Raw genomic sequence first — 25,209 nt, 5'->3', positions numbered from 1 at the left:
ATGCAGACTAAGTGGCATGCTGCCTATAGCCAAGGAATTGTCATTAGAATTCACATTAGATCAAATTAGCCTGTTCAGTTCAGCAATTTGCAGACTTGCAGGCCAAGAATCAACCCACTCCCCCCACACAGCTCTGAAATAGCCAGGTGGGGATTTTGGTAACATGGCCACAGTTGAAACTGGAGGTCATGTGACACCATGGGACAAAGAAATAGCTGTAAAAATGCCCAAATGTTGTGAATATTCAATCAATTGGAAGAAACAACATTCTGCAAAATCTGTCTTAAAATGTCTTTAATGGATCCAATAGTACAAATTAAGAATATTCATAGAGGGTCTTATTTTTTTTGTGTGTGTTTTTATGTGAGAAAATGTTCTCTAACTTTCAAAAAAAAATTGTGGGCATGAAGTCTTTGACATGCAGGTCTGACTTTGTCCAGTTCTGTTCCTGGGGCCTTGCTGTAGGCTACGTACTCTCTGGCAGGCAAACTAGATCTCCTCTGGCTTTGGCCAACAACTGGGTACAGCTGATTAAACTGTGAGAGTAATGACTTGAAATAGTGCGGATCAGATATGACTGATTTGGTGCTAATATGGTCTGACAACATATTCTCGGTTCTGATGCATGTTTAATTAGCAACCTAACAGAAAGATACAATAGCCTGTTTACACATATTGTGTAATACAGTGGATGTGGCTGGTAGCTAATTCTAGCAGGAGCATATATTAAAAAATGTACTATATATTGACATGATTCTATTCCATATTCAATTATAACATGATTTAATACATGGAGCATTGGTCTTACGTTGATCAGGCAAACAGAAACACTACTCCAAATGAATGCCAATGTTGCTCTGTGTCTGCTGGATGTGTAACTGTTTTTTCACAACTTTTCATTCATTATCTCAGTGTTGATGTGTGATTTCTTACCAAACAGAATGATAGAACAAGAGAATAGTATAGTGACTTAAATCAAATCTACATTACATTTCAGACATTTGTACTATTGCTTTAGAGCTACGCTAATCACTATTTCATATTAATGACTCAAACATCTGAGATGACAGGGGTCAGTTGCTTTGATGAACCTATAGTGAATTATCACAAACTATCTTGCACTACTGAGGTTTTTAGCGTATTGTAGCTCATTGTTTTGCTTTTCCAGCCCACTAAGCTCTGATAAAACCACACAATGGCAGATATAAAAAGACTAGCTGGTTAGCATAGTGGTGCTTTTAGCAGCTAAAGAGCTAAAGAGCTAGTTTCTCTGAAGTTGGAGACCAAGCCAAAGCTTAAAGGAAATATGGGATATGTTTATATGGGACCTAAATTCATCAGTTGGACACATGCATGACTTCAAATAAAGGCTAATGTTGCTCTGTGTCAACTGGATGTGTGAATAGGCAACTGTTTGCCAGTGCTGGGGCTTAGTGGACTACATGTAATTAAACTAGCAGTTTAACTATATTGTGCAGTCATATTTCCATAGTGAATCAAGTAGTTAAATTACTTTTCTGCAATTGATTGTGTAGTTAACAACTGAAACTACAACTGGGCCATAAAAGGAAAGGACTGATTTTCTATTTTTATTTTACCACTGACTGTAATTGGATCCCTTTTGACCAACCACGTACACTTTTCCTTTCATCCGGACCACTGTGAGCATACCCTGTCAATGCATCTTTGTATAGTGCATGTGCAAAAGGGCGGGCCACAGTGTCATCAAGGATAAACCTCCTGAATCTCTGCCTGAGGAAGATCACTGTGGCCATACTTAAGTAAATACAGGATAGCTTTGCTGTATTTCAACTTCTTCCAGAGTCAAAGCAATATATATATATAACTTTTCTACCTTAAAAGAACAGCTTCAAAGTCATTTTTATGCTACACTGAGTTGTAATTGGGTGAATGGTGCCTCTGTCATTCCCACTCTGCACCCCCTACGCCTGTTCTTGTTCTATGTAACTGTGCTCCAGGTCGCAACAAGTGCACTTTAGACTTCACACTTACACATACCACCAAATATGTCCCTGATTTTGGTAAAACTGGATCATATTTTATGGAGAAAATGTTTTCGGGTTTTCCCTCAGATGTCCTACCGAGTTTTGTGATGGGCTTTAAGTAACTGGTATGAAATGTAGCTGCTGTTAGCAATTAGACCGTCCTGTCCCGGACAGCCAGGACTGGGTGCTCAAAGCCCCGGGGGAGTGTTGGTGTTTACACCGCCAGAAGGGGAGATTTTCAAGCCCTGGACGGGGGGAGGGTGGGAAGACTGTCTGAGGCTGCGTGGCATTGTCAACAAACAACTTCCATGCTGCCCCCAAATGGCCAAAAAAAATACATTTTGAAACATGCATACATGTGTTATAGTATATATAATGACAATAGAACAACAAGAACTATAATGGGTAATTTGTGAAGTTTAATGTTAAACTGCATGACTTAATTTCTTTTTTTTTTTCACACATCAGATACATTGTTAATATTTACATCAAACATAACTCCAAATAAAAAAAAACAAAACAAAAAAAAAAAACAAACAGGTTAAATTGTTTCACATCATTTCATTATTTCAGCCTGGGCAACAAAAATAGCTCAAAATCCTAATATTTATTCAGGTATTATCCTTCCACAAATGTACAATAAATGTCAAAAGAAATGTGCTGTAGGTCTGTATATATGTATATGTTTAAAAAAATAAAAACTAAATGTTACAGTCTTACAAAACACAAAACAACAAGGTTGAGGGTGAAAAACAAACATGGCAATCATCTTCAGGACATTCGAAATAATTAAATGTGACTGAAAACATAAGGATTTGACAGTAATAAATACATGTAAATGCCATATTAAGCATATTTTGCAGCAAGTCATAGCACTTACACATAGCCTACTAATTATAATAATAATAATAAATATATTATTATTAATAATAATAATTAAAATAGTAATAATAATAATGAAATAATGAAAAGGAAGGATCTCATGAATAGTAAATGTGTCACAAAAAGACAAACTAGTGTTGCAGTGTTTTTTCGCACAGCAGGTACAGCAATATTAAACTCCTTCAGTGGTTCGAGACCACTGCTTAAACTAAATGCTAGCACACATATCGAGCCATTGCAAGACAACAAAGTGAGCACAGGAGAAAGTCTCACAATTTTTACTCGATCCCATTAACCACCACCATTAAGAGTAAACACTAAATTACCTTCAACACCTCAAGGATTTTTTTTTTCACATTGAGCACAAACACAAGTATTTTCTTAATTTTTTTTTTTTCAAACATACATCTGACATGGCAAAAAATGTGAACTTTCAGTTTATGCAAATTTTCTGTGTCTAGAGGGCTTGTGACTAGGAGGCAGTATCCTGAAATTGGCTCGTCAAGCACATTAGCTTATGTATGGTCTGAAATTAACAGTCACAGTGTAAAATGGACTCTGAAAATAAGTGGAGCGCTATCGTATATAACTAAGCATTCTCTAAAAAAATACAGTAGCAAGCTTTTCTCTTCAGTGTTTCTTAGGCTGATTTGAAACTATTTCGGCTATATTAGTACAAATCATACTCCAAAAAATATTTAAATATGTTAAATGTGTGGGCTGTCCTTGAAAAAGTCTTCCCTTTCAGTATGAGTATAGAAACTATTCTAATTGGTGTCTTCCCAGGACAACCCAGGTATGTGATTGTCTTCACCTATTGCACCTGCAAAAAGAACAGCTCCTGTTGGTTGACAACTCTGCACAAATACAAAGGACCCGCAGTGCAATGAGCCTCAAACCAGCCTCCACGAGGAACTCACATACAGATATGGAAAATACAGCATATGGCAAGCGATAATGTAAACTTGGATGGTTTTGCTCATTGCCAATCAACTATGTTTATTTCCCATCAAACAAGGTAGTTTTAATGTAAACGCTGGCATGAAAGCAAATGGATAAAAACTGAATGAAACTATATGTCTTTGGCAACTACTGGTAGATAATAATAATAATAATAATAATAATAATAATAATAATAATAATAATAATAATAATAATAAAAGTAATAATAACCTGGATGATGGATGATGGATAATAGTACATGGAGGAATAGAAGAAAGTAGATACTGTTGGATGTCAAGCCCTTTGTTTTTCTTCATAGCTAATGAGGATAACATTCGCTTCTAATAGTCCGAAATATCCAGTCAAACTCCATAACAGCAAGGCTATTATGAAAAGTAATGAAGGATTCAGTTGAGAGACTGCCAATTTACATCTTCGCATAACAACCCTGTCATTAACTGTCATTAAAGGGGTAGTCCATGTCATTATAGATTGATAATTTGCTTTACAAATCAAATGGCATTTGTCTTTTTTTTTTTTCACCAGAACACACTCGATCACACATACAGTATAGTATACGACTTTCAAAGAAGCAAGCATATGATTGACAGACAAACAGAAAACAAACAAAAGAAGCACGTTGCTATAAAAGGTCACTACCACTGTGGGAAATGAAAAAAAGTAGAAGAAGAAAAATAACATCTTGAGTGATACAATGGCATATTCTGTACACCGTTAAGAAGGTTGGCAAAAAAGCAAATGATTCAAAGGTGAGGAGGCAATAAAAAACAAACAGGAAGCGTGGGCACGTGAGGGGTGAAGGGTGGAGTGGTAGAGGGTAGTTGGTGTCGCCTATGCTAACATCACAAGGTGAGCTGGGTCCTACAGACAGCCTCAGTGGAACAAGCAGTGCACAATACACAGGGAATTCAGGGCCACAAGTTACAGACATTTTCATCATGTCAAGGGGAAGCCCACACGTGTTTTAAGCTTACAGAATAAACAGAAGCAAGGTGGGAATGGATGCACATCCGTTCAGCTGAGCTTTGTTTTCCATGAAGCGTTTGTGGTACTATCATGATGCCTCTTGCAGAGCTGTGTGGCATGTCACACGGATTGCTCCTTGGGGAAGGTGAACGGTGCTCGAGGGCCAGGGGCGGAGAAGCTGGTGTTGGAGTACATGGGCTCGTTGGGTGGGTGCTGCGTGTAGGGGTGCTGAGGCAAGAAAGTAACAGGAGGATAGGCTGGAGCGGGCTGAGACTCGGGGAGGTGTTCTATGTTGCAGACGCGCTGGTAGCTCATGTATTCAGCTGGGTTCAACAGCTCTTCTGGACGCCTCCCAGTGTCCTGCGAGGAGAAAACAAAAGAAGACGAAAGAAGATAATACTGAAGCGTCACGGGGATTGTCTGAAGAAGGTTGACTTAACCTGAAATTGAGTGTCAATCACATCAGTACATTACAGTGCACAACAGAACACTGAGGGGTTTATTAAACAGACATTTTAAACAGTATTAAGAGATGTCTCACTTAATGTCCGCAGTATTTTCCTACACAGTATACAAACACATCATTTTAATACATATTCATGCATATGCCCCTCTACATTGAGCAACCATGATGCCAAAAGGGTTGGATTAACTACTCATATTCATGCTTTTTCACACTAGTACGAGTTCTTTAAATTATATGGTTTTGTCCTTTCTTTCTTTGTCATAACATCAGTATTAACCTGTCAGTTTGTTAAGAATTCATAGAACACATTTTTACTTTTATATCGACAGTATAACTGTAAGAGCAGTCCATTTATCCATATGTGGCATTACATACACCATAGATGTATAACTAGCCACTAACATTTTACACTGAGGGCCCTATTTTCATGAATCACAGAGGTGCAGATACAGATGGTAGTGGAAAACTGGTTTATACCAGCTGGAGGTTTGGTAACATGCTTTGTGAATGGTGTTGGATACAGATAGTGGAGGTGTTTGAGGCTTGTGTCTTTTGTCATGAAATCAAAACAGCCCTCTCAGTCTGGATTCAGATCTGGATATTACAACTAACTTTGTCAAACAATAAACATCCCTTGAATCCCTTTACATTCCCTAGTCATCTCTCTCCTCATCACACGTAATCAACTAACTGTCTATTTGACTGTTTGTGAAAATCTGATGCTATTGATAATGTATGAAGAATTTTCTAACCTTAAAATATACTGATGCCTTGTTAAAATAGCTAGCTAACTATTGACTGCACCTGTTTTTATTATCCAGTGCCTCTCTGATTGCCAGCTGGCAGCAGCCTTGCTATGTATGTCAGCCCATTTATTAAAGGCTTTTTAATTTTTGCAAAGCAGTGTGCCTTGGTATTTTTTGGTTATGACTTATTGATCACAAAGCAAAGTACAAGTTTAACCTATCTTCTTATTTTTTGGTCTCATGATGATATGTCCTTGGATCCAAAGAACACCTGTTTTTTGGTATCTGCAATTGTGAGTTAGCACTACTTATGCCATCTACTGGCATTTGCTCCTTCCATGCACACAAAAAAATCACCATTATCAGCTGTTTGTAGTTTGTTTAAGTTAACTGAAATTATTGCATTCAGTTCAGTTGAAATTGCACGCCCACAATCAGGCCAGAAGTTAATAAACTTTTAACTTTTAAAAATAAGTAAGTAAAATAATAAGAGTGTCTGTTTAAAGGGGCACTCCAGCAGTTTACTTTGATAAAGTTGGAGGATTCACAGGAGACAGATTTTAAAAATGGATGGTCAAAATCAAAGCAGTGAGAAATCCTGACTTTTAATCCCTTTGGATGGATCAAGCTCCAAAAATACTGGATCCTACAATTCCCATAATGAAACTCAATAGCATCTTTCTTTTGACTGGCAAATGCTCATGTCTTTCAAACCCCATGCCCCAAGTTCGTAATATATTCTTTCTGATAACTGTAAGTCTCAAGCCCAATCCAAAAGACCCCTAATGACATCTTTTTTATAAGACTATAGAAAACTCACTCCTGAGCTACAGAATAGGTGGAGTGCCCCTTTAAGTTGTTTGCTGTATATGATTTCATAAAGTAAAGCCTCCCTGTAATTACTGTATTTACTTGATTAAATATTAGATAAGCTCTTTCACTGCAGACTTAACAAAATGTACTTGTTTTCTTTCCTGTCACCATCAAACTGAAGCAAAACAAACAACAATATTCTGCTCTGTATTACATTGTGTGGTTTGAAGCATCCATTGTTTGACTGTTTGTCTATTAGAATTCAAAACACAATGCTGCTAGTGCTACTTGAAAGTTAATAATGACTCTAACATCTTTAATGGAGATGTGCACGTTGTGTCCTCTGGATGTTTCCCATCATGCTGTGTAAACTTGGAATATGACGCCCCAGCTGTAACTTAGGGTTCAGGGTTAGACTCAGTAAGTCTGTAGAAAAGTGCATAGGTTTATGTATTTATTTTTCATCATTCTGTGCTAGTAGTGCAAGTTTTTAATCAAGGTACTGGCACTGGATGAGGAATGCAAAATTGTGTTGTGCTTTGTGAGTGCACGTCGCACTCAAATAGCTACATAGGTTGCATCCACTGAAAGAATAGGCAGTATCTTGTTTATGGTTAGATTTACCTCGATTAACACTTTACTGACATTACTGACTTTAATGAATTAAAATGATGCACCCACATGTGTTTTGGGTGAGCAGAGAGTCAAGTTTAATTGTATTTTGCTATTAAAATTGTATTAACACTATTATCCAAAATGATCCCTGCTCAATCCAACAGAAGTGATATTATTATTTTATACAGAACAGAAAGTAAATTAACTTTGGGAAATGTAAGGTTGCTGATCTCAATCTGCACAAACTTGAATATAGTTCCTTCAGCCATAAACTGTTTTATGTGTTGATTTCAGTTTTTGGCCTTTTGTAAAAATTAAGATTCTGCCTTTTTCAAAACATTACAATCTAAGAAGAGCACACAATGTTGGTTTAAATTCCAGATTTCTTTTTAAAGAGCTTCTTAAATGTGTTTGACATTTTCAAAGGAAGGGGCTTATGATTGAAACATGAATATGAAATGACAGTAATGATACCCAGACATGCAAAACGAAAAATGAAATAAAAGGATGAAAGTGAAAATGGAACTTACGAATATTCCTCAAGCATCTCTACATCTACGAAAACGATGATCCCAACTCTGAAAATGTTTTGGTGGGGCAACAAAACCACAAACAGACTTAAATCTGCCTCCAAATTCTTGTATGTATTCAACAAAATATAAAAATGGGAACATTAAATCCACAGAATAAACCACACGCACTATATATATATTCAATGGGTCAAACATGGGGATTAACACACATGATTTTTAATAAGCAGGCAATAAACAAACTAACTTAACTTACTTAAAATTATTCTGGCTCAATTGAAGGTCTGTCTTCATTTAAATTAATTGCCCTCGATTGTAATACTTAGTGTACTTTGAGTGTTAAAACAATTGAAACAATACCCAAAAGGAGTGGCTCTAATTTACAATGACATTATGAGAGATGAATGGTTAGACAAGCACAATGAATCTCATGAAGACAAAAGGGTGAGCGGTGATCTTGTGTGAAGGTGAATTGGTGTTTTCACAGCAGAAGACATGCAAGTAAACCTCTCCTGACACACATGCTGGAGACACTGACAGAAGCGTCTGGAAATCTTATTTGCTTCGAGTTGTTATCAAGGACGGCTCAAGCTGACGGAAACTTTTTACTCTGTCAGCTTATTAATTTCTTTGCTTGCTGAGCAGACTTTGGTGATTTCAAGCAAAATGAAAACCAACAGTCTGAGGAGCAGTTTTCACAACTTTATAAGTTTGTCTCAAGACATTTGGGATTCAGACCTGAAACCTAAAAGTCTGACTTCATGTTGGGGATGAAGTGTGAATTAAAACACAGTCGACCCTACCTGTGGGAAATACTTTAATGCTATATTCTCAGACCAGTGAAAACAGTGTATCGAGTTTGGTCATTTTAAAGCTCAAAAGTAGTTATTTAAGCAGTTCTTTTGGCATGACATTTTGGGAAATAGGCTTTGTTGCTTTCTATCTTATCTTTGGCCTATATATGAAGCTTGAGCCAGTAGCCTAGCCCAAATACTGGATCTGCTAATGCTAACAAATGCTGCCCATATCAGGAACTTTAAAACTAACTAATGAACTATTTTATCTCCTTTGTTTAGTTGGTACAAAAAATTAAAATATTGGGGCAAATTTAATTTTTAGACAGTGCAAATTAGCCTTTTCCAGTCTTATGGTGGGCTAAGCTAACCAGCTACTAAGCTAACAGGCTGCTGCTAGGTGTTGCCATATATTTATTGTACAGATAAGAACTATTCCTTTGAAAAAGTGCACTGCACATAAATGAATATTGCAGTTAGAAAAATAGAGATAGAGTTGATAGACGGATGAGGTAAGGTTTTGTTATTGTTCACTTCATGATGATTCATTTATTAGGTCACACCAAATCTGACTTAAGTTATTTATTATTAAAGAAGGGTGAGTACCTGCTATATATGTGTCAGACTTATATGGTTATAATGGGAGTGCGGGGGGTATTTAGGGTTATCAGGTGGGTTTCTTCCATTAGCGAAGGAACAAGTAGATAAGGTCAAATACATTTCCAGGAGACACCACAGTGCAGTCTGAGCTGCAGAGAATCAAGTATTTCTATGCTGTGAGCAAAATATCTGCTACACCGACAGCACACCTACACATTGCATTTATTCGAGGGCAGCTGAGCAAGTTTGCACAATAAACGAAAAACTCACTAAGAACAGCCTTCTGTCAGATTAAAACAACTTTTCTGTATTACTTTTTGCTGTAGTGTCATTGTTTATTCTATATACAGCGGGGCTTTACATTTCTCCAACTTGCCCGTCCTTACCGCAGTATGTAAGGATCGACCACGTGTTGAATTCATACTCAAAACAAATAGGGGGCAGTGTATCACCAGAGTAACCTTCAACTGCTGTTACCTGTATGAGCTGTAGGCTATATATGTCTATGAGCTTTTGGACTGCTGAGAGGAGGTTTTCAGGCCTGGGGAGGGAGTGATGTATCGAGGAATGCTGGTGGGGAGTGGCCCCAGGATTGGCCCCTGCATTGGCACCAGAACTGGAGCCGGGTGAATGTGCAACAGAACTGGGCTCAGCAGCTTCCCAGTGAACCACGACAAAATACAGCCTCTGAGACCAATGGAGGCCAGTTTGCTCACAGGGAATACAGTATCGAGGTAATTTACAGACGTTCTGTCCAGGACTCTGACTCTGGGGATGACGAAGACACGCCAGGTTCAGTTGGGGACAGGAGAAGCATGAAGTAAGAGAGGAGCCTAGAGGAAGGTCAGGTATCGAGAGGCAGCGGGGAAAAACAGCTTGTAAAGCCAGAATATTTTCACATCTAACTCAACAAATTAAAGGTTTATTTAGACCAAACCAGAGACGGTGATTGTTGGAACAGTGGAAAGACCACAAGATGCTTTTGGTGAGTTTAATTTTGTTTCTCTAAATTTTGAATGAAATAACAATAACTTAGGAAGACAATTAAACTAGTCTTGGTTCAGAAAAAGAGAAACTTGGATTTAGAGTTGTACCGTTGTATCTTCCTGTTTGAAAAGGAAAATATATAAAGGACTATTTCCTTTCTTGATATCTTATGAGTTTATTTTGTTTATTTATTAGACTAAATCGCGCTGCTCACACACAGTTCCCAGCTGAAACCGGGGGGGGATCCAAAATGGAACAAGATGGGTCAAGGTTGGTTAGCATGCCAACTTCAGTTGATATCTCTGCAACACAGTACAGAGACGTCTCTGACATAATGTTATTTCTTCACAATCTGTTGATATTTAGGGTAAATTATAATGTTTTAAACTAAAATTATTTTATATTGCACCTTTAAATTACAGTCTGGATTTGCTAGATCCCAAAATCATGTGAGGATCCATCCAGCCAGGCTTCAGTCTATGTGTTTGTGGCCAGCTACAGTGGCACCGAACCAATCAGCATCCTAAAGTAAGAAGTACTGGCAGCTTGGGGGGTGGATGTTGCACTAGGTGTGACGCTGTGAGAAGATACTGTTTGTTAAACTACAATGACAGCTCCCATGGAGGTTAGCGTAGATTCTGCTAGCATCAGTTATTTCTATATTTCTTCTTTGAAAGAAGAGCAAAGAACGACACCGAAGGTTTTTCTCCACGGAGAAGATGTTTTCACTCTTCTCCCAACTGGCTCTGGGAAGAGTTTGCCTATGTTGTATGATGTTGATCTGACTGGTTGAAGTTCTCCTAAGATAGACGGTGAAAGACAGATGGTTCATCCAATCACCTGCTGAGTATTTTTTTGAAAGTGCCTGCCCTTTTCCAAAGAATTTCCACTGAAGACAGACAGATGGTCTGTGTAACAAACCATCTGGCATATAGTCAGGTTGTGCAATTCCAAACTTAAGTAAAGTAAACTAAAAGTTAAGCCTGTTTTTTAAATTTAAAAATGTGTTTTTATTCATGAATTTCATTAAAATCTGATGCCCCCATATGCTTGTGCAGCAAAAATAACTGCTGGAGTTTGACCTCTAACTTTTCTTAATCAATACATTTTTTATGACTGTAGTCTATTTCACCGTAGGCTGATTTGAAGTCAAGCTGAATGTGTCTGTTTCTGTTTCTAAGCATTTCCAGAGTTTCAACATCAAACTCTGGGCAGTGGGCCAAGGATTCTGATGATTTAAGATAAATCATATAAATACATATTCCTGTATTTAAAGGGAAATGCATAGAAGGGCACTGATGGAAAAAGATGAAACATTTTTTAGACTTTAAGAATTAAAGCAGCACTAGGGAGAGTTTTACGTAAATTATACATATCGTATCAGCCTAAGTCACAAAATGAGGGCAACAAAAAGTGCAATGTCCTGTCCCTCTGGATTTCCCCATTATGTTTAAATTAATATCAGGACTAGAGATTGTTTTAAATAACCAAAGGAGTGAAAAAACAAAACTGCTAAAGAATAACGGGTGATTGAGCCCTCTGTTCTTGTGTCTCACCAGAATGCTCTTACAAGCTGACATGTGGCCACTGTCTGGTTCAAACACTGAATGTAAACTGAAAAGTGACGACAGCAGCTGATTGAAAACATCAACTGTTAACTCCGCAGCTCTCAAACATTTTCCTGTCATTAAACACTAGCTTTTTCTCAACATGATGTCATTATGGACTGAGATTGTGTCCTGGTGTCCATGTTTGATGCCCTCGGCTCCCCCGACGTTTTCCAAATCATTATTATGATTAACTTTAAGTTCACTTCTGCCCATCTTGTACTTGTCCTTTATTAGATGGACTTTGCACAGCATCAGGTGTGGCCATTTTCTGTATGGTAATGTAACATTGATTATTTCATTACATCACTATTCTGTAATAACACACATTTATTTCTATAGAGAAACAAGCCCTTTTGCTGACAGACATTAGTGATGATAGATCTACTCAGTTGTGCCATTATGTTAATTCTCACACTTCTTTTAAATCATTTGGTCGTTATTTATGTTTTTAGCCGGCAGCAGCTTTTTGTTTTGAAAAAGTTATGTTCTGTGGTATCTGAACATCACTGCTGTCGCTAAATCCTTAAATGCACCTGGGATGCCTTTTAGCTTGATGAATTTTCCACACAAAGCCATTTATTTTTTACAAAAGAGACCTGTGGCTGAGTGAATTTTGCACTTTTCTTTAGAAGCTGTTGTAAATGAAAAATCCACGTTTGGTTTCTGAGCAGCACGGCACCATCGATCACCATTGATCCAGTGTGACAATGTGTGTTGTTCCAACATTTAGTTGAACAGTAATTGATTGGACCCTGTTGGTTTGATTCACATGATGCTCAATGTCATCTACAAGCCATATCCACCCAAAAATCTGCAAAAGATAGGTCAAAAAGTGAAGCTTAATGTTATGTTATGCTTCTTTTGTCTATTTTCCTCACACACTTACATCTCTCAAAAACAACACAAAGTCTTAAAAAAAAATAAAAGAAGTCTGCCTATCCCAGTCTGATGAATGAAAAAGGTGCAACTGTGAAAACAGAAAGTTCTACCCAAAATAGACTGATGACTTCACTTTGATACCATTTTACTAATGTCTGTCCTCAGTCTTGGTGTTTATTCTGCCAAACAATAGTCTGCAAATATCAAGAAGCAAACATGAGACAAAACATGCTTCAGGACATCCATTCAGCTTTCCCAGCTGCTTACACAACAAGAACAGAAGAGATGGCAGCTCCAAAATTGTTCTATGAAGATTCGGCAATTATTCAAACAGCAAATGCAACAGAACAGGTGCTTTGCTTTGTGTGATCTGGAAAAGGGAGTTTTATCGTTAACACAACACTACTTGTAGCTTTTCATCTATGTTTTTCTACTATATTGTTGAATTGTAGGCGGCATCAAAGTTTAGCAACCCCTCACAAAGATGATTCTAGGTCACCACTGAAATAAAAGTGTTGGAATTTCTTCCCGACTTTATGCAAGTGTAAAGCAAAAGAGGACAAAAGGAATGTTATCAAATGCATACATTTAAAACCGAGGGTTAATCTAAATGAAATCGGGCTCACCTTGAAGTCATTTCTAAACACCAGTGTGTTGGGGAGATAGCGTAACCTTGGAGAAATATGGCCCCAATAAGGTTTTCATATCTGATAATGTAATAACTCTGTCAAAGCAAATGGATGCTCGAAAAATACAATCGGGCTGTGATTAACAGTTTGGCGGATTTATTTCACTGATTTCTTTTAAGTCACTGACCAAAGATGAACTTAAAAGCTTAGTTTATTCTTTTCATAGAATAAAATGAGGATTTTGTCACCCTGGATATGAACCAGTAGTTCAGTCTTTGGCTCAGCAAACAAAGATTTTATTGAATGGTGTAACGTCATGACCGGAGCCAGTCACGATGAGGCTTAATGCCGTATTACAAACAGGGAATGTCAACAGGCAATTCCCAGGAGGACTTAAATATTGAAACTCCTCCGCTGCTAGAGTATCCCATCAATTACAGAGCTGCTGACTGAATACCTTGTGAAAGCTGACGTAAGAAATGAATTGATATTCATTAATTTGTCTGCTCTGTCTCAGAACTGATGGTTGAACATGTTTCCAGCTCAAATATCAGTTTTTAAACATTCCTTGTGCCAAGTGCATGAGGAAATATATTTATAATAAAGAAGAAATGTTTATTATAGAATTATTTTTAATGTACATTTACACATCCACTGTAAGTAAATGTCAAGCAGACTTGCTGGAATACATCATTATTTTACTATTCTATCACTATGCAATACCAAAAATGTTTAATGTTCTTAAAAAGGTTTTACAACAGCCAATAAATGTAGATGATATCTCTTGTTCTAATTTAGTTTTACCTGTTTCAGTGATGTCCTAAAATCTTCACGATATTTTGAAATGAGGCTCTTCTTCGCTCCACTAAAGATAATGTTCACTTTTACCCTTATTTCATGAAATATTAAGATAGTGTAATGAAGGTTTTTAAGACCCAAAGCCAGAATAAGTTATGTTTTACTATGGATATTTTTGGAAGACTTTGAGGAGCTTCCTCCCATATATAGCTGCCAAAGATTTAATAACAGAGATAAGTCTGGGACCTTAATATGGACTGTATGGTTTTGTGTTAAAGCTATGTTACTGTATGCAAGAATATTAAAATCTGATCATTTCTTCAGCCTAAATCTCAAGGAGAGGCAGTAGAAAAAACATCTCATCCTCTAGTTGAAATGCTGTACTTCATATTTGGTCAGATGTGAAACATTCTCTATTCAAAGTGACCAAATTAATGACATGATTAAATCAGGTCAGTCGTAATTTTTCAGTATTTGTCTCATTAATGGAGCTGAATGTACAGTTGGACCGATAAAAGTGATGTTTGTGCAAAGATTTGCTACACTACATTGACAAACTGACATACATGGGATTGTCTCCTTGCTGCACAATATATTCAGTGCACCCGTGCAATAAGGCGGTTATATGTAAGCTGTCAGTGCACCTGATGCTGCTGCACTGCTCGTCTGCTAATTTGTAAAACATTTGACACTATTGCTGCTCGAGTGGCTGCTTCTCATGTGGCTTTTCAGAAGCCCTGCCTCCCTCCAGCATTCACCTTTAGGGTCTGACTTTATTCAGAACTGGATTTGGGTGGTCTGCCTGCAGATAGTTTAAAGTGTATTCGGACATTTTTCAACTCTTTTTCTTATTTTGAAGATGTTTAACAGATGATCTATAGAGTATATATGACCGTTCATATCCAAACCCTGACCAAGATGTTTTTTTGTGCTTAAATCTAACCAAACTGGAGGCGGACTATCCAAATAAAGTTAACTTTTATTGTTTATTGTCGTCACTCCTTAATCTCTGCTGTGCTGTGCTTGCTGTTTGCTTGTGGGGGACAATAGATTTGAATGAAATATAAATAAGATTTTCTTAACATAATGAGGATATATAAAAATGTATGTAAAAAGTGTAAGTATAATAGGTAAGACTTCAGCCTACACATTTTTAGTCGGTATAACTTGCTATGATTTGACTGATTTATTAATATATACATATATACATTAAACATATCGGGAAAATGTTCACTGACAATGTGTTTAATTTGTTTTCCCTCAAATATCTCTTGCATTACCATATCTGCTCATAAGTAGGATATATGTTTCAATAGTTATATTTAGCCACTAAATACATGAATATTATTTTTTTTACTGATATGCTGCTTACTGTGTTTTATTGTGTGATTTATTGTGTTGAATAACAGAGAAGCTTGTTGACAACAACAGATCTCATGATTATTCATCATGCATGTCAAAGAATTTTTAATAGGACTGATTGTTATGTGCTAAATGTTTATATGGTACATTGAGGAATTGATAATTCATCATTGTTGTCACATTGGATCAAGAAGCAGATAATTAAAACTAAGTATAATTACAAACTGTCTCCTGGCAACCAGGCGCTACGTCCAGTGAAAGCTGGACTCGGTGCTCTATTGTCTCTTGTTCTTTCTTTCAGTGTGGGTTGCTGGATTGATAAATGTGTTTGCACTTTACTGACACCTCGTCTCATGATTTCTGGCTACTTAGCTGGTCAAAATTCAAACAGTATCTCTTTTTGCCATCTGGGGCTGCCAACCAGTGAATACCTAATGTAGCTTTAAGTTCTCGCTGCCTGTGAATCTCCTTAACAGTGAATCCACCAGCGCAGTTCAAGATGACAAACGGCAATAACGCGTTCCTCAGTCTGCCAGTTAAAGCTGCTCATTCTGACAACGTTCTGTATACAATATTACACTCACAGATTTTCAAACATACAAACAACTCTTTATAGATTAGATCCATTTTTATGTGGAATAATATATTTTACGTCTACATTTAATTCTCCAGGATGACATCTAAATGAGAAGCAAATTGCTGCTACGGTATTTCAACAACACACACTTTGCAGTGCGCCACAGCATGTCCCAACAATCGCCTCAAGAAAGCCTCCTGAATTGCCTGCAGAATTACCTGCCTTAGGAATTGTCATAGAAACCAGTCTAACCAGTTGAGCAACATGGCGATTTGTGCCTCCTTGTATTCCACTTTGCTGTATGTGTATAATGACGACTTCAAGTGGTGCAGAGGACCGTATTTGTGTGTGATGGAAGGATTTCTCCCGGCTCTCTCCTGTGGAGTTCAGATGAGATATCAGAGGGCGGCATCTTGTAGATGAGAGCTTGTTTTGCCCTGCGACCAATCAGGGTTGTCAAGTGTGGCATAATCACTTGAGGAACACATTTTGCTTGTAACTGTTTATAAGAAATATTGAACACTGTCATTGTTGTTCAGAATCTGCGTAACTTAAAAAACACCCTAAAGCACGGTTACAGTTTCTGACTATGAATGCAATTGCACAGAAAGCGATTCAACATTTCTGTAAGATGTTCATGCAAAAGACTCATGCAGCCAAATTTGCCATATTATTGACATTAGTAGGGAATGTTAAATGTTTACATGGCAGACATTCTCTCTAAAGATTTCTCTACGATCAGGATTCATGCATATAAACTGAAAGACGAGAAGAAGATGAAGGGTTACAAAGAAAAACAAAATGTGTTTGCCAGTGAGTCACGTTTTACATGACATTTTCTGACAATAATAGAGCACTTATACGGCTGATCTCAAGATCGCTTGCAATAATGTGAAGGCTAGATTTGGGTTTTATTGTGTCTCTATTGCGCCAGAACGAGTGCTACATCGTGTAGAAATTACAGCCTGAAAATACGTCCGCCTCAATCTAAATTTCTGCAGAGCAGCGAGGGGCGAAATCAGAAGACGGCCAAGACTTAAGAGGAAGGTAGACAAGGGAACCATGTGGAGCATATAAAGGGAGGTCTGTGCATGTGAAAGTGGGATGAACGAGGGGAAGGAGTGCATCAGTCTGTGTACCTTGAGGCCAAAGTCTGAGGGGAAAGGCCTATAATGGCATGCGCTAGTGTGAGCTAGGCTGGATGGTTGCATACTCGACAAGATCCCCAGGGCCAGTGTGAGCAGAGCTTCGTGGGCTGGGAGAGGAGGCCAAAGCTGCAGTATCCAGCTCCGCATACTGGACATCACAGTCCTTGTGGCCAGAGTTCTGGAGACAAGAGAGGCGAAAGGTGTGTGAGGAGTGAGGCAGCCAAAAATATGAGAGAGAGTGAGAAAGACAGATTGACAGAGAGAGAGATAGAGTGGCAGAGACAGATGAGAAAAAGAAATATTGATTGACGATCTGATGGTCATGGGGACATTTTGAGTTTATGAGCAGCAGTGTTAGAGAGGAAGGCAAAGAAAAATGTGGAAGCATGGAACATGTAAATTAAATGTCAGATTAAGACTGAATGTGACAAGCTGACAAAAAGATGGAGATGTCACACACAAAATAACAATCAGACAGAAAATAATAGAAGACCATAAATACAAGGTTAGAGATGGAGAAGGACTTCAGACTTTGTTTACATGCACATAATGACATTGTTCTGTTATTTTGGTTCAGAAAATAGAGAGTGTTTACATGTGCAACAGAAAGATTTATTTTTTGAAGGGTTTATGTAAGATTTGTTTTTTGATTCTGTAGCTGGTGTGTGTGTGTGTGTGTGTGTGTGTGTGTGTGTGTGTGTGTGCGTGTGCATTTCTCAGAAAATATGGAACGCTCAGAGTTGATGGGAATGAAAACTGAATTTAAACAAAAACAGTCACTGTAACTAAACAAACTAAACACACACTGGGCAATGTTGCAACTCTAATGCTTGGATTTTGGTGAACGCATGTCCACACAATCTTTCCAAAGGACTAAAACTATGAAGACAGTAATTTATGTGTCCTGATCGCTGTATGCTTTCACTGATTGTAGCTGGTTTTGTGCGGCACATGGAGTGTATTTACAAAACCTGTAAACACACTCAGGGAGAGGCTGGAAAGGATACTTTAATATTTGAATATCAGTGTGCATGTAAACACAGGCAAAGACCTTCATTTAACCAGCATCTGACCACTGTGCACAAACACAAGTCCAATGATTGACTGACTGATTGACTCGATGAGCAATTGGCCAAGTAGATGATTGCTTTAATGACCTTAATGGGGTAATCAATAAATGACAATGAAAGCTTTCAGCGCTGTTTATCCAATTCAAAAATACTTCTCAGATTGTTGTCTTCTGCTCTAGAAAGGAGACTCAAAGGCACTGGGTCGATAAAAATCTGAAAAATTATGAATTCAGACACTCACTGACAAGACAAGAATGTGGAAAATAAAAAATGTAATGTATTTACTGTATGTTGACAGGGACTTGAAAGACAACAAGGTAACTGGACAACATTAAAGCCAATAACATTTTGATTTCCTCTGCCCTTTATCTCCTCAAAGTTGACATCATGATTTTTAATTAAGTCACAGAACTGAAAAATAGTTCATTCTGTACGTATCATCTTTGAATAAACTGACCAAAGATTGATGCTAACGCGGTGACACAGTAACATCTCAATTTATGGAAAGCAAACCAAGGTTTGCAGCACAGAGGAGGACAAATGGGAATCAGACTGCGCTGATGTTTGTATTACAGACAAACTAGAATTACAGGCGAATGATAACAGGAATCAAAAGATAACAAGACAAATTTCCCGTTTTGCTGGCTACATTCTGAGGAGTAAAAAAATCCTCTAATTTGCTGCTGCATGGTATTTTTCTATTCCGAGAGTAAAAAGGACAGCATGAGAAAGTCAGTGATTGGACTAAATGGTATAGTCTCTCCTTTTAGTCTGCCTGCTTGTTCCTGGTAATGAAAATGGAGGAAAAGAGAGGGGGTTATGACAAAGTAAATGCAAAGCAGAGATGTCAGCTATCCTGTATCTACTTAAAAGCCATCTCTGGATAGATGGTGAGGAGGTGTGAGGGAGGAAATGCAATGGGATGATACCTGTTGTCCCCCCATTGCATCAGTGTACCTTATTTCCACCTGAGAAAGGATTACATAGAAATGATTGAATCTTTTACAGAGTTTCACATTAATAATTTAGATCTTCTGTGCAATCTCTCCACCATCGCATATTCACCCACCACTAACACCCTGCACTCGCTGGATATTTAAATATCTGGAATATTTGTCATGACCAGAGTGCAATCAGGGGGAAAATTACAGCCACATTGCATTCAAAATTGGCAGATAGTGTTTTGCCCCTAGAGAATCATCATTAGTAACACTCGACGCTCAGCAGTCAATGCATGTCTCTCACAAATAGTGTTTTGAAAACCTCACTGATACACTATTCATCTTAAGAGCAGCCCTAAACTTCAATTTAAGTGGAATGTTATCAGAGATAAGAAATAAATCTAAGAAAAATCTACCCTCTGTGTCCAAGGATTATCAGACTTAAACATCCGGTTCCTTTGAGCATAGAATTGAAGATGATGGTTTAATATCCTTGCATAACTACAGAGAAAATCAAAATCAATTCATCCGGGGAAAATAGTGATAGTAATTGAGTTATTCCTGTAAGTTTGGTGAGAAGAGATGAGTCATTTAAGAAGCACACTAATAATGCAGAGCAGCAAATTTTAAAAATGTGAAAATGCAAAGCATGAAGTTAATCAAGAGCAGAGTAAAGCACAACAGCTATAGAAAATAGTTTTCCATTTTTAGGTGAGGCGTAAGAGGAAGTTAAGTCAATGTTGTGTGCTTCATGTTAAAGAAAAGTAACTTACTAAAGACAGAAGACAGCAGTTATTTAACAGACAAGCAGTTCAGATAAATATGAAACGCACTATACAGTGTAACAAAGACAGTTTAATTCAACTTATAGGTGATATTTTTATTCCTGTCAACAAATCCGATGACAAGACCAAAACCAACAATATGTTTGTCCATCTCTCTATACTCTATGGCTCTCAGCAAGTACATAGGTTTGTACTGCAGATGTAAATCTTTAAAAATAGTTCATAAATATATAATTTTTCAAAGAGGGATAAATCATTTCCCAAAAGTGATGGATCTGTGTAACCTTGCAAGGCAGCTGGCTCACACAAGACTCCATCTTGCCAGGCTTCAATCTGTGTGTTTGATGCCCAGGTGCTACTGGACCAACCAGCACTGATAAAACCCCCGCCAGGAAGGACTGTTCTATCAGAACTGGAGAGTATTTATTCATTTAAAGAATGGCACTACATGTGTAATGGCATGTGTAGTTTCTATCTAATGTTAATCAAACAGGAGGAAATAATACTTTTGTTGGGGACTATTTTCAGCGGCGGATAACTACACATTTTGTTCTCTAGTGAGTAGCTGTGAAAGCAGAATGATGTATTGGCATTGACTTAGTCATGTTCATGGCAATAAAGGAACATTTCACTGAGTGTAGTGCTGTGGCTTATTGATGTGTTTTCAATGGTTTTGGGGCATTAATGAAGCTCTTTGACACAGAGGAATACTGTACTTGTTAGCAGGACGGGGTTTTCCTTTAAATGTGGTTTAACATGGAGCAGCCACTGCAAGAAAATAAATAGATTTTAAACCAGGATCTGATCAGAGAACGAGTACACAACATTAGCATGTGATCAGACAACGTTTTCAATACTCTACTTCCCGAAAATAGAAAAAAAAGATTTATACCCAGCCTTTACGTTCGTGAATTTCAATGTGTTATAAGATGATGACCTGAGCTGGTTCACTGTAGATAAAGTAGATTATTTTTTTTTGTTAAATTAACTTTATCTCATGATTATTTTAGGAAAATCTGGTCTAAAACCCAGAGCTTCTCTCTCAACCCCTATCAGTCCTCTTTGGGGTCGTTTGATGTCCTCTCAGCTCCACTGAAGCAAAGACCCCGTCACTGTTGGTTTTGGTCTTTTTATAGGATTTATTGATAGTAAGAAGAATATACACTATTACCAGACTTATTATGTCTCATGATTGCAACTTCTGAGATTCATTTGGAAATATTATGTTAATTTGACATTAAACTGACAAATGTATCTAATTATACTGACTGACTCATAAATATAATTACAAATTAAAAATAAGAAAAGCTGATTAAGCTGATCAAGATACTTTAGTGGTACAAGGCGTTGGTAGCAAATTCTGGAATCAAAATTAACACCAATATGTAACTGTCATTGGTCTTTCTGCAGGTTGCACCTTCACTTAGAGCAGGTGTTTGTCAGCTAGAGACATCTTGACACTTCTTACTTCCATTAGCAATGGTAATACCTATTTAAAACAGATTGTTCCTGTTTACTAATGTATTGTATGGCTGCTATCGGAAGTGCTCACATTTAGCACTTCAGGCACAGTAAAAAAAGATTATTTTCTGCACGCACACGCAACACGCACAGGCTTACATGCGCACACACCGCCTAAAAGTCCAAAAGAGTTGTACTTTCTTGAACTCAAAAGGCAAGGCTCCAGCTAAAGCAAATAAAGCCTCAACAGTCAAGCATCCGTACCACCGAGGGAGGTTCACCACAGTTTAGCAGAGGCATCTGATACAGCAAGACAAACACTTCTTGGTCAGCAGTTAACACTCATGGGCAATGATGTACTGTAGAGCATCACACTGCAATCCATCTGAACACGGTTGCCATGCAAACACACAATCATTACGACGGATTAGAGGAAATGGAGGGGAGGTGAGGCAGAGGGCAGAGGGAGTGGTGAGTGTTGGGGTCAGAACGTGAAATAGTCGACATACACACACACACACACACACACACACACACACACACACACACACACAGACAACATTGGCCAGCCCAGGTTAGATAGAAGGTGAGCGGTGCTGATGTAAATGATGAGATAAGGAGCTTAGTCAAAGCACCCAGTGGAGCTTGTTAGAAAGGCTGCCGTCCACTTTTAAAACCAGACAAGCAAAAGAGGAAAGCAGCTAAGTTAAAGATCCTCAGTGACATTCAGGAAGCATCACAGCGCTGCATTTCATTTGGAAATCAATTCTCAAATACCTCCAAGCATAATGGCAGAGAAAGTTCGCCCTTTCACCAGCAATTACTACTGGCCGAAGGCAGCAGCTGTGGATGACCTCTTCATACAGAAGCTCCTTTGAACCCGCTCATGGCATCACTACTCACCGGCTTATCAGTGAAGGGGGTCGACTCAGAGGGCGCCATGTCGTAATAAGGAGGCTGAAGAGGAAGCTTCTGCATTTCCTCCTCCTTGTCGAGATGAACCACCTACAGGAAACACCGAGAGCTCAGCAAGACTCATAATGAGCTCCAAAACTCCACAAACCAGGCAGGTCGACCAGTTTATACTGGAGCTGCTCTACAATCCTAACCAAGGTTAACTTTGCAATTAGCCCGTCACTGAAAACTACTACCTTTGTTGCATATCCATTAGCTCAGAGCTACAACACTTCAGCAGCAGCAGAATATTATGTTGAAAGCTTTTTGCCTTCATTTGCTCACATTTGTTTTTCAGAGGGAAGATGAACAGAAACAAGATGTGAAATCTGACAAGCAATACAGTTTGACAGCAGTTTGAACTTTAGCCACTCTGCTGAACTCTATATGTGTGCATCAAAGTTATTCTGTCAAATTAATCACTTCCATATCACACAAAAGTATGATGCAAACTTCTGAAATAGTGGAGCAGAAATGCTAAAGCAACTGTAAAGCTGTGAGAGAGCTGTGATTCACAGCCACTGAAGGAAAGAACTGCAGTGGTAATTCATACATGAAGGTGACATGCGATTACAAAACAGATACGCTGCAGATTAATTACAGTTTAGCAAACACAGGTTGGTAATGTATGGATGAAACTCCTTGAAACCACCTTATATACTGATGTGAAATATTATCTTGCATATTGCTTTTTACAATGAAAACAAAACACAAACATTTTCATCAGCATCATAATCTCTTGTCTTGTTGCAAAATCCCAGGTTGGTGTTTATTTTGCAGGTTTCTTTGAATGGTTTGATGTTTCTGAACTGAAATGTTTAAATTTGGACTCATGCAACAGAAAAGACGCCTTTGAATGGAGATTTTTCTACAATTGTGCCTCGGCTTTGTCACATTGCAGAGGAATATCTACTCACTGTTCAAGGATTTGAAACAGCACTGTGGATAGTCAGAGACGTAGAAATTTTATATTTCAAAAGCGAAAAAGACTCTGAGTCTTTAATGTGTCAAATGTTTGTTATTTTCTCTCTGTAAAAAAATGAAGCGATTGGCTTTAAAAGACACACCGGCTATTTCATTAAAACCATTTTCACAGTGTTGAACATTTCAACTAAAAGGAGGTCTAAACGTTTTATTTTCATGATTAGAAAACCTTGTGAATTCAAAGCAGCACTGACACCTTGAGTCAACATTAGATTTGCAGAAGACTATGTTCAAAGATGACAATATAACACATAAGAAGATACTGCTGCCACATTATTTAATGGACTTTTTCGTGCATTGTCTTATATTATCGCATATATTATTGCATATTATTTAGTTAAATGTCTATGTTATTCCTCCAGTGATGATAGAAGGACTTTCTAAAGACAATTCAGCAAGAAATTAGACTCATTCGTGTTAAAAGAGCACAGGGCACATTAGAAAAGAAAAGCAGAAGATGATGGAACCAATCCTATTTCACTTTATTTATATCTCAAAACAACATGAGTCACACCATGAAACTACACTTACACATTTTTTGCAACCCTAGGCTCTCTTTTTGAAAAAGGAATGAAAATAAAAGAGATGACAACATCATGACAGCTGTCTTTTTTCCCCCACCGTTCAGCAGACTAGTTGGGGGCTAAGCCTTATATCTAAGCTTCTCACTCCAAAATTCAAGGTGCAGCGATTAAGGTTTTCTGGAGCATATGAAAAGTGCGGGGGGGGGGGTTCGCTATAGCTTTCTTCAACAGGTCGTCGGTCTTAAACTTTCCACGCTCCTAATTGATCTGTCAAACCTAATCACAATGCAAAGGTTGACGCCACTGACAGCGAACCACCTTTTAAGGGTTTTTACGGTGCGATGTTCACAGCAGGCTCTGGAGAAGTTTTACTACGTGACAGAATTTTCTAATTGCAAAAAATGAAAACTCGCGAAACCTTCATTAAGCATTTCACACCTCTGACCTGCACATTGTAGAAAGAAAATAATAAAAGTGAATGAAGGGAATCAAAGTCATCCAGAACAATGAAGTTATCAACGTAATAAATGTGAGATTCATATAATAGGTGTTGAACATTGTATTTCCTCTCCACACTTCTGTGCTGTTCAATTTAAGGGATAAAGAGGCTGCCAAACTCTGTTTGATCCCCATTTTTCTTACACTTACACAAAGTTGTCAAATGCCAGTCAACAAGCCTGGTTGGTGTGAGCTTTTCCATTCATATTACATCAAAAGGCGAAGAATTTAATAGCTGACTGGTCGAACGGTGAGCCGACTACCAGCAGAGTCACCTAGCAACCTATCTTGAAATATAGCTTTAATAACAAACTTGTTCCACTTTCAGTAATGAGATATACTGCATTACATGTCAATATGGTCCTTTATTTGTTGTCCAGACCATTTCTTAAAATTGGGTCTTTGTTGATGTTCAGGGTGATTTGAGAGCCGTGGTCAGGGCTGCAGCACAGTCATAACAATCTTGTCAGGCAACATAAAGAATATTAAGTTTTGTATTGGATATTTAAAGTTAATGAATTTGTTTTTGTCACTTTGTCACTATGCAATATGATAAAGATTGGTCATGAAAGTTCTTGAGTTCTTGAGTGACTGAGTAAACCTGGTATGGTAACTGTGTGT

At 37.9% G+C, this 25,209-nt stretch overlaps 1 protein-coding gene across 6 annotated transcripts in view; it reads right to left on the bottom strand.

The window, feature by feature from the left end:
* Positions 1-2,403: 2,403 nt before the first annotated feature.
* nectin1b (nectin cell adhesion molecule 1b) overlaps positions 2,404-25,209 on the bottom strand; it is a 146,937-nt gene continuing 124,131 nt past the window's right edge. For 2 of the 6 annotated variants that reach the window (XM_051398163.1, XM_051398164.1), the window contains 2 exons: positions 22,532-22,633; positions 2,404-5,177 (listed from right to left, as the gene is read on the bottom strand). In XM_051398163.1, the coding sequence (XP_051254123.1) occupies positions 4,938-5,177; positions 22,532-22,633 (342 nt within the window). In that variant the 3' untranslated portion in view covers positions 2,404-4,937. Of the gene's footprint in view, positions 5,178-17,362; positions 17,550-22,531; positions 22,634-25,209 lie in introns of all 6 variants that reach the window. The other 4 variants (XM_051398166.1, XM_051398165.1, XM_051398169.1 and 1 more) reach the window with 4 other exon arrangements.

This window comes from Dicentrarchus labrax, unplaced genomic scaffold (genome assembly GCF_905237075.1).
Source record: "Dicentrarchus labrax unplaced genomic scaffold, dlabrax2021, whole genome shotgun sequence".
Classification (NCBI taxonomy): domain Eukaryota; kingdom Metazoa; phylum Chordata; class Actinopteri; family Moronidae; genus Dicentrarchus; species Dicentrarchus labrax.
The sequence above is the reverse complement of the archived record's forward strand: the minus strand, read 5'-3'. Positions and strand labels throughout refer to the sequence as shown.